The 20,602-nt window shown below is 37.9% G+C and overlaps 1 protein-coding gene across 2 annotated transcripts in view; it reads right to left on the bottom strand.

Annotated features, from left to right (window-relative positions):
- The window catches only part of UPF2 (UPF2 regulator of nonsense mediated mRNA decay), a 53,552-nt gene that overhangs the window by 2,605 nt on the left and 30,345 nt on the right, over window positions 1–20,602 (bottom strand). The window contains exons 14-21 of one of the 2 annotated variants that reach the window (XM_064703031.1): window positions 19,990–20,265; window positions 18,445–18,628; window positions 16,280–16,419; window positions 15,156–15,260; window positions 14,052–14,150; window positions 13,202–13,369; window positions 8,632–8,773; window positions 4,947–5,067 (exon numbers count right to left, since the gene is read on the bottom strand). In XM_064703031.1, the coding sequence (XP_064559101.1) occupies window positions 4,947–5,067; window positions 8,632–8,773; window positions 13,202–13,369; window positions 14,052–14,150; window positions 15,156–15,260; window positions 16,280–16,419; window positions 18,445–18,628; window positions 19,990–20,265 (1,235 nt within the window). Of the gene's footprint in view, window positions 1–4,942; window positions 5,068–8,631; window positions 8,774–13,201; window positions 13,370–14,051; window positions 14,151–15,155; window positions 15,261–16,279; window positions 16,420–18,444; window positions 18,629–19,989; window positions 20,266–20,602 lie in introns of those variants that run through there. The other variant, XM_064703032.1, reaches the window with a different exon arrangement.

Raw genomic sequence — 20,602 nt, 5'->3', positions numbered from 1 at the left:
GGCACACTCAGCATCAGAACACTGGCTGTGTGCTTTCAGTAGAAAAGAACTTTGATTTTTATTTATTTAGTAGACTGATGTCTCACTTGCAGAAGGTCACAGCTGAGGGCAGACATCACTGAATTGCAGGATCATGCTTTTAACTCTCCATCTCCTCTTAGAAAAATAATTCTACTGCAGCTACCAGTGCACATCTGCTGGTGGCAGCTCCTGTGTCAGGGGATCACAGCAACGTGCTGTGCCAAAAATAGCAGCAGGAGTTTTTCCCAAACCAGGTATTTCACATTTGTGTCCAACCCAGTAAACTTGATCCAAACCTGTGTATGGCAAGGCCAAACTCAGCACACAGATGTAATTAAAACCATCTTGAGCTCTACGTGTAACAGGAATCAATTCTTGGCAGTCTGCTCCCAGTCCCTTCCTGCCACTGCCACATTGTTAGTTTGTATGAAATTCACAGTCAGCTTCTCACGCCACTGCTGAGCATCAGCCCTGCCTGCAGTGACAGCAAACACACAGAACCTCAAACCAGAGCTGGGGCACGAGCTGGCAGCCAGGAAAACACCCAGAAAATGACACCACAGGCTATGGAATAATCCCAGAGCCATGGCACGGGTGAAGCTGGGAGAGCTCACTCAGCAGGAAAACTGCACAGCTTAAACTGAGCAGTGCCCAGCAGAATATCAATAACCAACTCCTTTCTGATGTGCTGACATCACAAGATCACCAAAATCTCTTGATTTCTTGACATGTGAGACCTCTGAAGTTGGATTTCACACTTATCCCTAATCCCCTCATGTCCTCCAATCCACAACGCTGCATTTCTGCACTGCTGCATTTCTTCACAAATCTCACAGATTTCCAGCTCCAAACACCTCTCCCAGTTCACTCTGCTTTGCTTTTCTCAGCTAATCTCAGCTTCCATGCTTTGTTCTCTCTCCCCAAATCACCCAAAACCACAAACAAGAAACAGAAAACACCAAGGTGCCCATTAAAAACCTATCACATCTGACTTATCACATTCCATACTGTGAACATCAAAAGTCAAATAAACCACACAAGCTGGACCCCCCTAAGTAAGAGAATCTTAACTTCTGTGAGTTATTTTATATTCTTATCTATCCATCAAAAATAAAATGGTCTGACAAAGTGAAATCAAAGTCAATGTGTACAGTGGAAAGTTTTTGGAGCTGCAGGGATTTTTGGCATGTAGGTGGTGTTATTATTTATACTGAAAGAATCTTTTCAAACACTGGAGTCTTTCTAACTGAGCATGGTTTATAAATACAATTTTGCCTTCCATTCCCTCTGAACTGAACTGTGATCAGGGTCTGGGTTAGACTCTCACCCTGCTTGCAGAGCTCAACCAGCACCATCCTGCCAAGGCAGGCCCCTGAGGCTTTGCTGCTCTGTTCTGCTCAGCTCCAGTGCAGTCCAGAAGGAGCTGCAGGATTTGGAGCCCCCCTCCCATATTCCTCCCTTTGCTTCCCTGCCATAAAACAGCTGAAAATTTGGGGGTTGGAATTTCCTAGCTGTGTTTGAAAGGCTCATCTCAGAAAGAAGAGAATTCAAAGCTTCATAAAGCAGAACTGTCAATGCACCAAGTTCATGACAGGTGATGGATGAATTGTGTTGCTCCAGCAGCTGAAACAGGAAATCATGTTAAATTCACATTTCTCCTTATTATCCAAACTCTGACTTTTCAGCATTAATGTAATATTCTTTATGATGAGAATATTTAGCTAATAAAATCCCAGCATCCTGTTATTACTGTAATGCTTCATTTTTCTTTATTAAATGGGTTAAAGAGAAATAAGAGTCAGATGTAAACAGGAGACCTGAGATCACCATTTAACCTGAATATGATTGGGTTTGCCAGCCTGTACCTGCATCCCTAGGGGAACTTTGGACACAGGCAGGCCCTGTACTGTATTTTGAAAACAGCAACAAATTTTGAAGCTACTTCTTTTAATAAGGAGAGGTTTAACAAGATAAAATCCTTGGTAAGGCCCTGCTTCTCAACAGAAGAATTACAGGGAGAAATTTGACTTTCTTGGTAATCAATGTTTTTAAAATGATTTTATATAATGTGGTTATTTTCATTTCACTTCTAAAACCAAGCCATTTAATGGATCTCAATCCTCTAAAACAAAGGAAAACAACTTCATATTTTAAGAAGCTGTTCCTAATGGCACCAGTCAATTTTTATGATAATCCCATCACCAAAAAAAATTACTTTAGTAAATTTTGTGTTTCTTAAAGATAGTAGTTTAATATAGCCTGAGAGCCAAAGGCCTCTCTCACCACACAAATGCTACAGAACCAGAGGCAAGAGAGAAAATTGTTTTCTTCCCAGTGCTGCTGAAGCAAATCAAGGAACTCTACTTTTAATGGAGTCACAGTAAATTATCTTTAAGGCCAGTCGGCCTTAAATGTGCAAGTTCCAGAAAGAATCTCCTCCCTACAGGAGCAGCAGGTCTCAAAACCTGAGGCAATACAAGCAGGCAATTCCAAACAAACAGAAACAAACTCCAATTTTTGATCCAGTGCTAAATAATAATAAATCTGCTAAATAATAATATGGTAAATAATAATAAATCTGACAAATCTCACTGCATTTACTTTAGTACAGTACAAGGACATTAACAGAGGAGAAATAAAGTAAAAACTGCAGAAGGTTTCTCAATTTTAAAAAAACATAGAGAGGACTAATGGCTTAGTGAGATCCAGGTGTTTGAGGCCAAAACCATGGAAGAACCCAATGCTCCCTTCATTAATTTCTGAAATGAACTGCTACAATAGGTACATTTGGATTTAACTTCCTAAAAAGTGTTTGAAACACAGTGCTTAGGGCATGTCCTACAACACAAATGCAAAGGTAAAAACAACAAATCAATTTTTCTACTCTCAGCACTGCCTGAAATGCAAGAAAGGCCTCATTCCTACCTCAGCTATCAGAACCTGTCACATTGTACATTACAGTGCAATCAGCCAGATTTATTTGCTTAGATTATCCCTAACCTCAAGAATTTTAAAATAATAAATTGAATACCTTAAAGGAAGCAGCAAATTATTACTGCCAGTCAGTTTGAGTTATTTTGCAAGAAAATAACATTTCAGTTGTGTTCATGTACAAAGAACCAGCAATAACACAACAGAATGTCCTCATGGAAGTGACAACATCTGTGTTACACCATTGGTTCCACCAGGCAGGAATGTGAAACCTTCTCTACACAGACATTAAAATTTACAGTTCCTATCTGCTCAGGGAGACCCTCCAGTATCCTCAGAATTGACAGGGTAACTTTTTAACAAAGCATAAGGGCAGAGACTGCAGTGCAACTGTAAAGTCAGAAGACAATTTTCAATATATCCCACAAACCAGAGGCTCTAAGGATGTAGGCAACAGACAGCCTGTGCCAGTGGGAAGCCATTGGTGGACCCACAGTCCCCAAGAAATAAATGGAGTTAGGAAAAGTACCAGTTCCTTATGCAGGCTGAGATGGCTCAACTGATGCATGACTGCCAGGCAGAGCACTGCAGTACAAACAAATAAAATATATCTGCTCAACAAATAAAATAGACCTGCTCAAACAAACTTCCTGCTCTCTGTTCCAAGCAGCTTATGGATTAAAAGGAACAAAGAGGAAACTCCATAATAGAAAACTACATCAGAACTGCAAGTGCATGGCACTTGAATAAGCAAACACCACTCAAACTGTTTGCAGGATAACATCTGACCTACTTGAGTCAAGTCCTAAATTATATTGTCCCTACAACGTCAGAATATACAAAGTTTTCTAAAGAAAATAATTTAAAGGAAATGTACAGATGTCACATCTACTGGTATTTAAAGAATAACTGCAGCATGCAGCTCATGCCTGAAAGAGCAGAATGCTGCAGCTGTTAATGAAACACCTGCAAATATTGTGGCAATTCAGTGTACCTGAACACTTTGTATTCCTACAACAGCATTAGGTCACAGTGATATGAAAAAGCTAAATGGAAAGCACTGCTTATTTTAGTGAGTTTCATCTGGTTCATTTTTAAAAACATTTCTTTTAAACTGCAATCTTTTAATTTTTTTTTTTTTTGTACAAGCAGTGTCTGTATGAGGTCCCAATGGAGAGAGTGATCACCAGGACATTATCAAATGATCATAAATATGTACCATGAAGAGGCTGGAAATGCTACTGGAACACAGAAATAGTACATTGCATTAACTTATTTGCAGTTTACAAAGACAGACCCATTAGAAGGTAAAATGTCCCTATCAATCCACCTTCCAAATGAACTTGCAAAGAAAAGAGAAACTTGAAAGCAAGTCTGCATTTCACCGAAACTCTGCCTGTTCAAATGTGTGCTGCAGGGCTAATTTAATGTTCATTTGCCAGCTTTCCCTGAGTGAGAAAAGACACACACTAAAGCCTCAGAACAGCTATTAAGCAATCAGGAATGACTCTTTTCATGTTAATGCTGGTTTTGGCAAGCTCTTGAAGATAACAGATTAATAGCCATAAACTGAAAATTCTGCTCAGTCTTCCCCACTTTTACTATATTTACTTTCCATCAGGGCATCAAATACAGAGGAATAGCTGTCAAAATCACCCCACAGAAAGAGCATGAGAATTTCTACAAATACTAAAAAAAACCAATCCTCTTCCCCTCTCATGGAGAAAGCAGACATGCAGCTTTTGCCCTACAAATAGAGGCTCAGATTCCAGCAGCCGTTTCACAACTGATAAATAATCTTTTGGCTTCCAAATGTCACAGAGGCACAGACTCTGTGTCAGAAACACAAAACATTGCTTGGCATTTGAAGAGAATGCTTCAGAATGGAACCGACTGCCCAAGCACTCACTACAGAGATCATTATCTCTTTCAATTATGAAGATAATGACTTGCCTAGAACCAGAATTACCACATTTAAAGGAAGATTGTCCTACCTCCCACCGGTTTTAAAGATTAGATCTGCATTAGGTGCTCCCTTCGGATGCTGGTAACGAGGCCGCCGCTCACGATTGGTATTTGCTGGAGCTGGACGCTGTGCCAGAGACTGCAACATTTCTGGGATTTCAGGCACAAGAAAAGGAAATAGAAGAAAGTTCAATACATTTTCTATGATTCATTTTTACATAGGAATTTACACATGCACATTTCACTGCCATTTACACTTACACTCTGCTGTAGAGTTACACTCAATAAGTTAATTACAAAAAGTTACAAGTTGTATGCACAGCTTTGATAAACCCAAGCTACCCCCCAATATGAACTTGCATTTCCAGATGTTCCTGCAGAAGGAACTGCCAGCAATGGTTTTCATCATAGATGCTCAAGAAAAGACCTGCAACCTTTTCTTTCTAAACACAACAGGCACCACTTTCTTCATCAATGATCAGGAACAAAGACTCACAGCAGCACGAGTGGCCTCCAGATTAAACCTGCCTGGAATAGCAACAACTGGACAATGCTGCTGCCAATTAAAGACTCAGCAAGAAACCTGTCCTAAAATTAGGCATTGCCAGTCAGGTATTGAAGTCTAAGCTTGGCATAATTGGATCATTTTCCAGGGAAGTCAAGCACCTGAAGAAGGTGACTCAGCTGACCTACATTGCACCAGCTGTCCCACGGGTGGAGTTTTTCACTTTATCATCAGTGGGAATAAAAAAAAAAAAGTGCAGAAGTGCAGCCCACACTGTCTAGTTTAGCCCTGGACAGCCAGCTTATGGGCATTTTAAACAAGGATAGTATTGTATTTTGCCATTTGGTAAAACTTAATATCTAAAATTTTATTTCATTTTTTAATGATAAAAAAATTCCTTTACCAGGCTAAGCTAATGCTTATTAAGGAGCCAGTATAATTACAGATACATCATAGGAAGTAACCTTTGCCAATCTGTTAATACATCTAATGGAAAGTATTCCACCTACAGTCCACCTGAGCAGGGATCTACATTACTCAGCTAACAGACAGATGGGATAAATGAAGGGGAAAAGTGGAATAAGCTGTTAAACAGATTATGTTTGAAAGTCTGCTCTGTCTGGTTCTCCAGTCTCTGGTAATCTCATTGGGACACACACCCATCACCTGCTGCACACACTGCTCTCAGTGGGGCTGAACTAGAGCCTAACGAGGCTCCCTCAGCATTCACAGAATGCAGGGGGAACGTTCAGTGAAGTTATCCAGGCAGTCTTGAGAAACTGGGAAACTGTGACTGGTTCAACATCTGTGCCAACAGTCAGTGTGTCAGTCCAGCTCTGTGTGCATGTTCTGTACACTGAATTCAGCCACTGAACACTGCCAGCCCATGTTTGTGAACATGGAACATCCCCTTCCCCCAGCCCCGTGTGCCAGCAGAGCCCTGGGGGCAGGGAGGGACTCAGGAGGAAAAGCAATGAGGGAACCCTGGCAGGCAGGTGGGAGCAGCACTGAATGAACAGCACATGCACAGCTGCCTTTCTGCCTGCCACACACAGGGGAAAGGAAATATGGGGCTGGGAAGTTCAGAGCTGGAGAATGTAACAGAAGGCAGAGGTGGCAGGGGAGCACAGTGTGGTTTCTAGGCTAAAGGCACATCACCAAACCTCTTTGGTTTTCTAGTGAAGAAAAAAAATTATCTGCACAGAAAAATATCAGTCTAAATTAGAGAACCACCCAAGTTCCTAATAGTTCTTTAAATTAAAAAATCTTTGCAATATACTAAGCCTTGCTGAACCATTAAATCTTTATCTGATACTACTTTGAAGTACATTGGTGAATTTCCATCTGTGAGCTACCCTGTGCAGATGAAAAGCACAACAAGTACATGTGCAAACGTTGGGACAACCCTCAGGCATCCTTCCAGAAACTGAGAATTCTTTCTCCCTCAGTAACTTCAAAGCTGCAAACAGAAATTTAAACCCAACATTTTCATTCAATGAGTAGGTACCAACTTGTCACAGACAGGATGACTCTTCAGAAGTAACAATCAACTGCAAAAATCTAAATAAAATATTGTTCCAAAGGTGAATGTAATTTGGCCTGTTTAATTTAGCCTGATTGAAAGGTCCTTTTTAGTTTGGTCTTACTCTGTATATTACCCAGGTTAAGATGCATCAACAGCTGTTTTAAAAAGGGATGTCAATTATGGAAAAACCTTTTTCTTTTGTGTTGACTTCCCTCCTGTATTGTTTTATACACAGCAACTAAATAAAAACCTATGAGAAAATTTTAAAAAAGCCTATTTTCAGTTATAAACTCATATCAGTTTTCTGATTTTGTCCAAGAGAAATAAAACAATGTGATCCTTTTTTGGATATAAAGCACAATAAAGTCCCAATAAGATTAAACAGGTTCATTTTAGATATCAACAAAGTCATACAACAGTATAAAACCCAAATGCCTTGACCAGTACAAGTATTAGAAGTATCTAATGAGGAAAAACCCAGAACAAGTCTGAGAGAAGCACTAAAATGTCTAATTCTAGAGTCTCTCTCCACCTTTTTAACAAGTGGGCTTTATAAGAACAGAGTGTCTCAGGAAAGTTTCTGCTAATTACCATGTTTTACATTAAGAATATATTGTGTTACCACTTCAGAGCTCTGCAGACACTCACTTTGGAAGATACTCCTTTTACAATTACAAGTTTAGTTCTGGTACTACAGAAGTTCTGCAAGAAGTACTGGATTCCATAGTGTTTCAAAATTAAAACTGCTTTAATTTCCCACTTCTTGATGAACAATGACCTTTCACTAAATGCCTTAAATGAGATTTCCTGCTAATTAACTACTTACACTGTGATTACCACCAGACTACAACACCTTTACAAAAAGAAGTAGAGCAAAAACTTCTGAGATGTTAAATGGAAACAGTAACATAAGACATCAGCTTTATTGGTCTGGCTTTGTTTACTATCTGAGTAAGCAGAGGGAAGTGGAATCTGAAGAAAAGCACAGCCCAAACCAAACCACCCAACAACTGAACACATGAGGTGCCCCTGTCTGGGGACTGGAGGATCTGCTGTATTCACTGTTTGCTTCCATCTGCCCAGGCTCCAAAGTGCCTGACTTGCATGTCTTCAATATACAAATTAATCATCTAATCTGTACAAAAACCTCACTTTATTAACATATGCTGATACTCCAGATTTGAGGACTCCTAGAACCTTTACAATATGAAGCTGAGGTAACATTTTATATTTCTCTGGTGAAGGTTACCTCGGCACTTGCAAGATTAAGGAGTCTAAATATTACTAATATCTAAAACACTTTTAATAGTTTATAAGCAGAGCTTAAATTGCACAGAATTCATCTTGTATCCAACTCAATTGCCTTGCAGTAAACATCACATTGATTTTGCATTACCTTAATTTTAAAGAACAAGCTCAGTTCTTCCCCTTTCCCAGAATAAATGAAAATGCTGAAATTTGAGACCCATTTGAAAATTCCTTTTCATGGAACAGTGACAAAAACTTCTTCAAGCATAATGACCAGGGAGGAAACAATAAATGACTAAAACTAAAATACAGGTTTCCCATAAGTACTGCAAATCAATATTTAGAACTTCAGCTGCTAATCATCACAAATAATGCTTTCTGCAGATCCACAAAGGCTCCCTGAAAATAAAAACTAAATCCTTGGCGATTTTCTTACCCTGATAGTCCTCTTGTTCCTGCCGTTCATTGATATCCAAAGTGAGCTTTTTCATCCTCATTCTCTCCTCCTGTTCTGCCTGCTGCTGGTTCCAATGGTTTGCAGCAAGTTGGGAAGACATTGGTACATTTAGGATCTTAAACTGCAAATGAAAAGAAGTTTTTAAGTGCCCATCAGAGGAAAAAACCCAACCAATACAAAACAATCCAAAATACAGAAATGCTATGGTTATTTCTAGGTTATTTCAATGAGGTACTTTCTACAGAAGTTTCTAGTGTGAAGTGTGTTGTTGGTTTGTTTTGAACTTCTGTTTCACATAAAGGAGCATGAGAAAAATGTAAGAGCTGCTAAAGACACAGAACACACAAAAAAGGCTGAGTTCAAAATCTATTACACACAGTATTCACATGAACAAAACTGACTGTCTTTGCCTAGGAAGGCACAGCCATATGCTTTATTTCTTGTTTTCATACCAGCTGATTTGCCCACAGGGAGCTGCCCTGGTCTTGAGGTAAAAGCACCACAGTTGGTTCAGAAAGCTGCATCTCCCTCCTCAGGTCTCTTCCTTCAAGGAGATGAAGCTCCCTGAGCAGAATATCTACTACTACTCCTTGTGATAACAGAGGAAAAACACTTCAAGCATTTCACACATTCCCTGGAATTCTCTGACTAGTACATTTCTTTTTAAGAATAATTCTGGCTCCCCAGTGCTTCTTCTTAGTCTAGAGACAACCATGGTGTCAGATTGATCTTCTCCTCCTCCCCCATAGCCAAATGTGCCCACCACACATTCTGATTTAAACCCATTTTCTGATCTGCCATAAGGCACACCAGGTGAGCTTGGCACTCCCACAGAAGTACCCTCTCTCTGGAAATCCAGCTGATATTCTCAGGAAGGTGTAGGGAAGGTGATTTGTTTTTCCTCAGACTCAGAAAATCCAATTTGTTACTTCTACATATCTATTTTTTTACAAATTGTTCCAGAACAGAGAAATAATTCCTAATCTTATCCACAACTGAAACAACAGTTCTAAGAAAATCCTTAATGCTAAAGTTTGCAAACATTATGAAAAATCTCTCTTCCTCCTTCAACTCCACATCCATTAGAAGTAAGTATTTCTATGCCATAAGAAGGGTAATGCACTGAAGGATAATCACTCTCAATATTCCATGAACTACCCTGAATCCTGCTCCTTGTTACTCCTCATGGGAGATCTATTCCCAAAGAAACAGAAGTAAATTCCTAAGTGTTCTTTTCTGTTACACTGTCAAAAGCTGCAGAGAGATAAATTATCAAAATCTCTGCTGAGAAGATTTAGAGTAAAAGCAAAATCCTCACCACCTGGGGTTGGTATTTAATGCAATAATCACTAAAGAGTCTCAGGGTATCTCAGAGAGCAAAGCCCCACTGGCAGCAGTGATGAGTGTGAGAAGACTCAGATGAAGCACTGGAAAATAAAATGCCTTTGAAACAGTACAGACAGACTCTTGTGAAGATCTGAGAAAAACTTGGGTACAGTAAATCCCTAAACCCTACCAAATACAAGATGTATTTAGATGAGATTTTTTGGGGGTTGGGATGAGGGTAATAGCATATTATATTGAATATAAATATGAGCTTGTTATTAAGGTGTGCAGGGAGGAACAAAAGTGGAAGTTGAAATTCCAAGAGCAGAGTAAGCTCTGGTTACTTATTGCTGAGCAGGCTGTGCAGGTTGCCAGATATCATCAAATGAACTTCAGGTAAACTACACAAATAACTAATCCATTAGCAGCATTTCATGATAAAAATCATCCCTCAGCTTCACCATTAAGCTCCTCATCCATTTTCATGTGGCCTTTATATGTTCTCTGTTCTATGGATTTATCAGCTAAATGGGATTGGTGTTTTCAGCCAGGATGCTTAAAGCAGAAAAAGGAAACTGAACTATAGAAGGGTGAAAATGAGAGAAACAGATCCAGAAAAACAACAGCCTGGCAATTAACAAAACACCACTGAGTCACTATCTCAGGGCAATCAGCTGCCACCTGAAATCAAGTCACTGATGACAATTCCTACAGGATATGATGATTACTGAACAACTGAAACATTGCCCATTTGCAAACAGTGAAAAGGTGTATCAAAAACCTCTTCTAAAATCTGTGAGATGGGGGCAGAATGGATTTCTCTCTAAAGATTGTCAAACTGAATAAGAAATCATTATTTAGAAGACTAGACCACAAATTTTATAAAAATGCCATGAGATAAAGACATGAAGATATAAATGATATAAAAAATTTCCCATTCAGGGAGAGATTTGACCATTCCATGGATATTATCATTCTTTGATGAAGCCTTGCTAAAAATCTTTCAAAGGGCAGTCTTTTGTCTTAGGCAGTAACCAAATTTCTTGACTTTCTTTTAACTGTTTATGACTTGGCATAAAACTTCCTGGTTCAGAAACACCAAATGGTATCAGATACAGCTCAGCTCTGATCCCTTATGATCCCAACTTTATTTCCCCTTGCTCTCTCATGGACCATGGATAAACCACAATGCCATCATCTTAATTTCAAACAACCATGTTAGGTTCTACTGCTACTAAGTAGAGGATAAGTTTTAAGTTTTGAGGATAAAATATGATGTCTTGTCACTATCAGCCTGCAATGAGCATTAATTTGGATTTATGCAGCTGGTAAATACCAATTAGTTGCTCTTGCATTACTTTAAAAAATCTACTTGTCAATGCTGCACTAAGATCTGGGTGGACACTGGCATGCCAACTGAGTATTTGGCAACAGGACCTCCACTGCCAATGTCACCCCTGGGAAGGGAGCACAGCACATTCCATTTTTTTAACATTTCTTGTTTCAGGAGCACCAATGACAAAGAACAGAGACTGGAATCATTACCAGCAGAGCAAACAAGTAGGCTGATGTCATTTATCACTCTGGTGCCTGTGCAGATGAAGTTACAGCTTCCCAGGTTGCTGTAAACTTCTTTTAACTGTTTTAAAAATCTGAAAGTTCACAGCTATAACTTAACAGTGAATCACTTTAAAACTCATTGCACATTCTGCTCATGCAGATTTTAAATGAAGCACCATAAGAAGAAATAATTATTTTCTTTTCAACTCCACCTCTTCTTTCCTGCTTATTTTTCTATTAAAACTCTGTACTAAAACACATTTTTTTCCTGAATACAGAACTATAGACAAAGAAGCCTTTCATTAATTCAAGAGCTGAACTAGTCTATAAAGCAACTGTTTTCTACATTTCTAGAAACACTGAGGAGTTTTGGCAGGAAGAGCCTACTCCAAAAACCAAATATTGGGGGAGGAGCAGGGAAAACTCCTAAACAAGTTCTGCTTTCTTTTCTAAGTCACATTTCTGCAATACTTTCCCCTTTACATGGAATATGAAGATTCAAAAATCCCTTGTAACTACAGATACTCCTAGTAAATTATCCTGAAAAAGCTAACCAACATTTTTTAAAAAATGGAGCTCTCTTAAACCCCTTCTCAGACCAATGACCACAATTAAAAATCTCCCACTCAGAGCTTTTGTAGAACTCTGTATACCACTCTGAAGTTCCAGCAAAACAGAACAACCACTTCCTACATGGATTTTTGAAATGTGTTTCATATGAATGGAGAGAAGGAGCCTACTCCAGGTTTATACACCCCAACAGCCACACTACTGTCACAAGTTAGGTAATAAATGTAAAAACCAAGGAATGACATGGATCTAAACACTTGAAAGGCTCAGATAGATGGTATGAAACAATTCCCTAGGGATGCTTTCCATATAAATTCAGAGTAATTAATTTTCATCAAATTATACAACCAAAATGAAGAGATTTCTTTAAAAGCCCTAAACCATGACAAGAAATACATGTGGAATGTGTTAGGTAGAGATTTGTGTACTGTGCATTTGCTGAGCTAGGAAAATTCAAACATACACTGGAGAGAAGAGCCAAGACTAACATACAGCTTAGCTGCATGAAGCAAGGAGTGAGTTTGTTTGATCAACCTGATTTTCCTTTAAGTTTCTCCAAGAGATTCACTCCATGCATTCTGGAATAGTCTCCTAACAGTGTCTTCAGGGATAATGACTTTTTTTATTTTTGCAAGTTGAATAAATTCAGCCAAGTGGCAGTTACTTAGGAAATGGAATTTAGCAATGATCATATATCTTGATTTAAAGCTGAAAATGTTTTCAGGAAAAGCTGTAGAATCTTAAAGATTCTGGAATATTTCTTTTTCTTTCTAGTCCTTTCAATGTTCAGTGGCAGTTCACCAACCACATCTCTTCATCTTCCACAACTATATCTAAAATACATGCAAGACATACCACTGACCTACTGGTAGAATCACCAAATGTAAATAGCAATGGTATAATCTGACCACAGAATTTTTCTACATAAATTCTATTAACAACCTAGAATTCCAAGAAATTATATATGGTGTTTTCCATGTGTCAAAATGAAGCTGTATCTGATTTTGAGAAATGAAAGAAGAAATAAAAAATTCCGTGTTACTTTTTTTGAAGTGGAAAGTTTTTATTTATTTAAACAGTATCTGTACCTTACCTGCTGTTTGTTGCCTTTTCTTGTTAACATGACAAATGGCATTGTGTCCCCAGACTCTGACTCTCCTTCCCCACCTCCAAGGGGGGGACCCTTCTTCAGCTGACTTTTGAGATGCAGAGGAATGGCAACATCCAACTGGTGCACTTTAACTGATTCACCACTCCTTTGCTATGAAAAAAAGTGAATTCTGTAAATGATCAGATGCTGACACAGTCACTCAGGCTGGCAACATTCACATTTTCACAACTGAGAAAAGGTTTAACCTTCCAGGAAAATGAAGTTATATCTCACTACATTTATTAGGCTTACTTTATTTTCCTTTTGTTTTCCTTACTTGTAAAAAAGAAAATTACAGGGCAATCTCTTAGGGAAAGAAATCTAGAGACCTGATGAGACTCACTGTAGAATGCACATTCTTCATTCAAGATTATTTTTTTTGTACATCTTATTAATACATTTATTATACAGGGATTGCTACACTCAGTACTGAAATATTTACCAGATGTGACTAAGAAAACAAAGTACTAAAAAGCTTATGAAAATTTAAATGTATCTGCATTTTAAACCTATTAAAACCTAAGATTAAGTGAGAAGTTTTGCACAGTATCTGATGCACTCATTACTCATTCTGTAAAATATATGTCAGTGTATCATGTATGCACCGGGCAAACAATACAAGCAACATTTTACTAAAAGCCAAACAAGTCATCTTCAGAGAAGAGGCCAAAACAAAGGAAAAAAGTCTTCATTCCTTTAGTATGGTAACCTAAGCATGAATCACTTATTTACTTTAAGAAAAAAATCAACTACACTTAGCTGTACATCAAATTAAGAAAATAACTATTTATACCTGAAGATTTTCCAGCATCATTTTATCCAAGGCCTGAATGAAGTCCTCATCCTCTGCACAAGGGACATGCTTCAGTCCTCCTCCTTTAATCATTACTTCCTATTGCAATGGGAAAAAATCATCCATTACACTGGTTTCAGAAATATGAATATTCAGTCTAGAAGTACGTGGAAAATATCCTTATTGCTTCTATATCATACACAATCAAAAGATTTATAGAATGAAATTTTTCTAAGAAAGTTTTCAGCCTTGATTATTTTTTGAAAGGCATTATTTCCTGTTTTATGGTCACTCATAACATTCTGACAGACTCTATGTGTGTGTGTGCAGGTGCATGGACAAATACAAGATGTGGCACCAATAAAAAAAAGTCTCTATCCTTAACACACCTATTCTAATTCAATTTTCCATTAGGTCCATAAAGTTAGATGATACTTGCAGGGCAAAGGCTACTCTTCAATTATTTGGAAAGCACAAAATGACAACAAAAATATTAGAAGCCAGCACCATAACACATAGTTCTATAATGTTCATTATTTCCTTTCTATGTAAATGTAATTCAGGCTCAGCCAGGTGGGCTCTTTAGCTGCAAACATTATAATCTGTCCATCCCAAATTTCTACTGTAGGAATTTCGTATTTCTTGGCTTTTCTCCTTTTCTGTTTCGAGATCTAGTGGAACTGTTTTAGTGGATCTGTTCTAGTGGATCTGTCAATCCCAAATTTGTATTGTAGGAATTTCTCATTTTTTGGCTTGTCTCCTTTTCTGTTTTGAGATCTTGGCTTACCTTGTTGTATCCTACCAGTTTGCTACTATTGCTGGCATTGCAAACCCATCATTTACACAATATTTTCCAGTCTAGCTGCCTGTGAAAGCTCACAGTCCTAAGAAAACAAGTTGTAGCAAATTTGACAGCATAAAAATTTTCAAAAGGTAATAACCCAAGTATGCATACATGAAAAACAGTTATAAAATGTATTTGAAAGAATAGCAGGAAGTGTCTTTGCTGTATTTTTCCAGATATGTTATGAGCAGCACTGGCAAAAAACACTGACTAAAGAAAACCAAAGATTCAAATTCACTTATCTGCAGCTCAATACATACTGTATTCTCCTCATCAGTTTCATTTTCCTTATTGGAGTCTGTAAGATAATCCGTGTTCTCTTCCTCCTCTTCTTCACCCTCTTCTTCCTCATTGTCAGAGCCCTCCTGAAATATTCAGTGTTAAATGCTGATTATTTTAAACAAGGACAGCTGGTTCCTCCAACATTTTCCTAAACTCTTCATGTTGCTTAGTTAAGTCTTTATAAATTTGTTTGGTTTTTATTTAATGTTTCAGTCTGAACTCAGCTTTATTACTAATTTCACAAAAGTAGAGCAGAAAACTGGCACTGGTGGCTGGTCCATGCTGGCACTCAGAGGGAACTGCACAAGCTGGAGGAAAGGACTGCAAGAACTCATCCAGTTCAAAGAAGGGAAATACAAAGATCTCCAGAGGTGCCTTCCCCACGCTGCAACTGTTTCTGATGCTATTGATACTAATTTATGGGTGAAGGCACAAACTTCAGGCCCTTCAAGGCTGAGAGACATCTGTTGAAAGAAAGCTTATTATTAATAAATCAACCAGCCCAAGCATATGGAGAAAAGCTGTTCTGTCTTTCCTTGATGAACTCATTTTCTTGTAACAATACCATTATCACGTCAGCTTTGCTGTGTCATAGTGACAAATCAGAATTTCTATGTACTTGTGGGTTTTTTTATTGGCTCCACCACTTTTGATTGAAAATATTATTAGCACAGTAAACAAGGAAGGCTTTATGCTCCATAAATCTTTTATTTATTCATATTGCATAGACATCCTCTGAACACCTGTTATTTTTTCCTAATGGCTGCTTCGACATTTAGTCAATACATTTGCTTCTAAAACAGATAAAGAAAGTCATCTGAAAGTGAGTTTTTATCAGGCCAAAAGCTGAAGGTATCTTCTTGCTGAGAAGCAGCACATGCCCTGAGGAAAGCTGTCAGGTTCAAGTTTCTGCCAAAATAAAGAATAAGCCTCAGACCCTCAGTTTTCCACATAGACAGAACTGGGATGGGAATATCCTCACAGCACTGACTGGGCTGTGCACACCCAGATTTTACCTGCTAGCTCTGACTTAGAAGGGCTTCAGAAAGCAACAAGCAAAGAAAATCACTTTTACATGAGGCAAGGTAATGATTAAACTCACCTCTTCTTCAGGCTCATTTACTTCACTTTCATTTCCAGATTGTTCCTCTGTCTCTGCTCCACCTTCCTCCTCTTCTTCATCCTCTTCCAGATTCTCTCCTTCTGTAATGGAATCCTTGGAATCTTTGTCATTCACAATTCCTGAAATTTGCAAAAGAGAAAGATTTAGAACATTAGAACACATATAACCACTGAAGTTATATGTGGAAGATCACATCAAAAGTCCATTGTTACTGAGCACTAAAACTTAGAATATCTGACTGCTGAATGAAACATTTCCTATATAGTTAGCTTAGACATAAAGGGCAATAATCTTAGGGAGAATGTTTGAAATCTCCCAGAGAACAGAAGAAGCTGTGCAAACTGCCTCAAAACATCCTCACACTAAATGTGGGCCCTACTGACACACACAACAAAATCTGAGTTCCAAACTACAGAGGCTGCACAAAACCAGCAGAACCAGAGACATGAAGCCCCTGCAGTCTTTGCTGTACTTCCCTCTACTGTCAATTAACAGTTTTGAAACAACAATTTTCTCAGCCTGTAATAAACCTTTGTGACTCCCTCCTAATGCTCAGAGGCTGTACTTGAAGCCCTGAGGATGGAGGTGCCTGCATGAAATCTGTGGGACAGCACAGTCCCTGCCACAAGCCCTGTCTGGTGTGCTCGTGCTCCTTGCACACAGCTCTGACATTCTCACTCTGTGTGTTCAGCTCAGCTGGCAGTTTCTCTTGCTGACCTGCTTGCCTTCTGTCCCTCAAGATGTTTTAGTTTACTCTGTGTGTAAAACAGCAAACATAAATATCTCCTTTCTTTCACTAAGGCATCCTTCAGCCTAATACCATTATCTGTACCATTTCCACAGAAGTGAAAAATTAGTCTTAGCTTTTTCCAGTGTTTCAGTGTCCAGTTTAGTCTTAGATATAAATTTCAATCAGAATGCATTTAAGAATTGAGCATGGTTCTGATTCAGGAAAAGAATTAAGATCTGTTTTTAGAGAATGACTGCTGCAACGTTTAAGTCAAACTTCCAGCATACACTACTGTTCTCATATATATTTTTTTTTCCTTTTCTTAATTTACAAAGCCACTTAATCCTCCAGAGGACTGCTGATGTCAGACTTCTACCTCACTAGCTTCTCTAGGAATTTACTGAGGAGTCAACACAGTCACTATTCATGTTGTCACTCCTTTTTTGACATTAGACCAGCTGTGCTTAGGGTCAGCCATCAGAGCAAAGTTTTGTGAAGCTCCTGTTATTTGTAGGGAGGAAGTGCTGAGTACCTTTCAAAAGAATATTACCATTTATATAACTTATATATTTCTTCTTGGTTATCATTTTGAGAGCATGAAAACCATGAGTTTAGATCACACCACAGGGGAATTCTAATCTGCTTTTCAGTTACTACATAGGGAATTTCAAGGCATGTCAATTAAATAAAGAGCATTATTTTTAAAAAGTTCCTCCTAAAACAGAAGTTGCAGCCTTTTATGTGGCTATTACACATTCTCATCCCACTGAATGAAAGGATTATTCTTAAAAATTGAATGTGTCCAAGTAGGTGAAGTGCTCTAATTAACACTTTTAAAGTGTAAAATTTACATATAAACTCTTTTAATGAACAAGCTTATTTTCAAATAAAAATGGAATATTAGATAACAACTCAATTTAACAATGAGCACAGTAGTATCCAACACTTTCTAAGAATGGACATGCACAATAGGTTTAAAGGTTAATATGATGATAACTGTTTAAATACTCACTAATCAGTGTATTTTCAACTGAGCTGTGCTGCCAGCCCAACTGTTTTCTCCTGAAATTAGTGTGATTACTACATTTTTCTGATTAAATGAATGATTTTCTTCCTCATAACTTGCACCATATGACTCCATAAATTAATACATATACACACACACACTTCTCTCCAAATACTATTATATTAAGAGTATTCATAATGACTATTTTTTACAACTTCTATTACTTTAGAGTTATAGAGATTCTGTATGGTAAGATTAGAAAGAAACATGGGAAAAAGGTACAAAAATGTTTCTATCATGAGAATAAATGTTCATAACAATAACAAGTTACCTATCACCAACATAAAGAGACAATTTTAAGAACTACAGGAATTGTCAATACCCAACTTCTCTTGCACATTTTCTTACCCAATTTTATTAAGAATTCTCGTTCCAAGTCTTGCACCTGTCTGACAGCTTCTTCCAGAGAATTGCAGAGCTTTATCTTTGGTCTCAGCAGTTCCAGGGTATCACTGATCATGTAGTCTATGTCTATAGGAAAAGGGTGCTCTTTTGTCCAAACATCCAGACTTTTTTTCCACCACACATAGCGCTAGAACAGCAAATATTGAAATCAATGATATGCACACTGATGTTTATAAACCATTTCAGTTATGAAGTTTCAAATGCTATATTTGTACAGTAAAAAATGCAAAAGCTTTCATGTCACACCTCTCCTGTTTCATACAACTATTAGATATTTTGATAGCACTAAAACTTGGTTGATAAACATTAAGAATTGTAATTACTGTTATAAGTGTGAAGACTGAACAAAAAAGCCCTGACAAGAAAGTAAACTCCTTCTACAAGAGATGACCCTTTAACAACCAACCAGTTTTTGATTCCATTCCCCAAATATTTTCAGAAAATTCATTTCCTCAAAGGCATATTATGGGGAAAGGGAGAAAACATCATAAAAATATCCTAAGATTGCAGCCAGCTTCAACTGCCTTATCCAGTTTGCTTTACAATAAATTCACATAAACCTCTTGCAGTGGCACTGTAAAAAATTAATGTTGATTTTAAGTGAACCTAACAGTAGAATTTCAGAACCAAGGTGTTGCAAAAAGTGCATCTGAAAATGAAATATACATAACAAAATCTTACTTAAAAGATGACATGCTCAAGAGGAAGTCTTGTTGAAATTATTAGGTGTAACAGGAATATAATGATGTTTTCCCCAAAACATTTATTTTGGCATTTAAAAATCAGACCATGTCACACTGTGAGCAGCCTGGTCCAGTGGGAGATGTCCCTGCCCATGGCAGGGAGTTTGAACAAGGTGATCCTTGAGGTCCCTTCCAACCAAACCATTCTGAGGTTCTGTACTTCAAATCACCATTTTACACCTAGCATGCAGATGAGTGATTTGTATCCTTAAGGTTTGAAATAAGTTATCATCTTCATTTTAATTTTTTAATATCCTTGTTTTAGTATAAATTATAGAGAAAAGTGGAAATAAAAAGAAATTAAATCCAGCAAGTTTTAGCATGAATTCCATGGTCCAGAATTCCTCATTTCAGTGCTTAAACATTCATTATGGAATCTTTTCCCCACTTTACATTTATTGAGTCAGAACTTACTTTGCTGCAACTTGTGCCCATTACCTCTCATCCTTTCACCATGCATGCCTGAGAAGTATCTGACTCCTCTTTCTCTATAAAAACCATCAGCTGAGGACAGCAGCCTAAATAATCTCTTCTTCAAGTTCAGCAAACCCCAATGTGAGCACTGAGTGCCTCCTGATCATTTTGGCATAACTCAACATAACACATCACTTGAGACTAAAACTGCTACCAGACAGACAAGATTCTACAAATTACAGTGCTAGAGAACAATGAGATAAATACCTACCAGACTGATTTATTTTAGCTTGTTAATGAACTTTACAGATCTGCATAAAATTTAGAATACCTGAAAATATACAAGGAAGCAATCAAGTTTTCGCTTGCTGGATCCTCTGTCAAAATATTGCCCACAGGTATCAAGGATAGTACAGACAAGTCTGATCCTGAAAAGATGCTCTGGAGGGTCCAGTGGACTAGGACTGCCATCAGGGTTCACACCAAAAGAGGTGAAGGAATACAGAGTTCGAAATATTACAGCTGACTCCACCATTCGATAATTGTAAAGCTCCCCCAAAAACTTGGCACTGCTGATCCGCCGTTGGTTGAACTTTGGTTGATTAACCTTTATCAAAAAAGAACAAGAAAATTCACTAGCATGAAGACACAACAGAAAATTTAAAAACCCAAACCCAATCAACATTTTACAAAGGAAAAAAGCATATAAAAACTTTGACAGAAATTCTTAGAAAAAACCCAACCAACCAAATTTAAAAAACCCAAACCCAACCAAACCAAATTAAAAAAACCCAAACCCAACCAACCTTTTACAAAGGAAAAATGTGTGTACAAAGAAGTTGACAGAATTTCTTATAATAAAAGATGGCTACTTGTGGCTACATACATTAAATGAAAGTAAACATTAAAAAGTAGCTATGAAAGCTGGTCAGCTAGTCAGGTAC

The sequence above is a fragment of the Zonotrichia leucophrys genome, chromosome 1A (genome assembly GCF_028769735.1).
Source record: "Zonotrichia leucophrys gambelii isolate GWCS_2022_RI chromosome 1A, RI_Zleu_2.0, whole genome shotgun sequence".
NCBI lineage: Eukaryota > Metazoa > Chordata > Aves > Passeriformes > Passerellidae > Zonotrichia > Zonotrichia leucophrys.
This window is presented reverse-complemented; position numbering and strand designations above follow the sequence as displayed.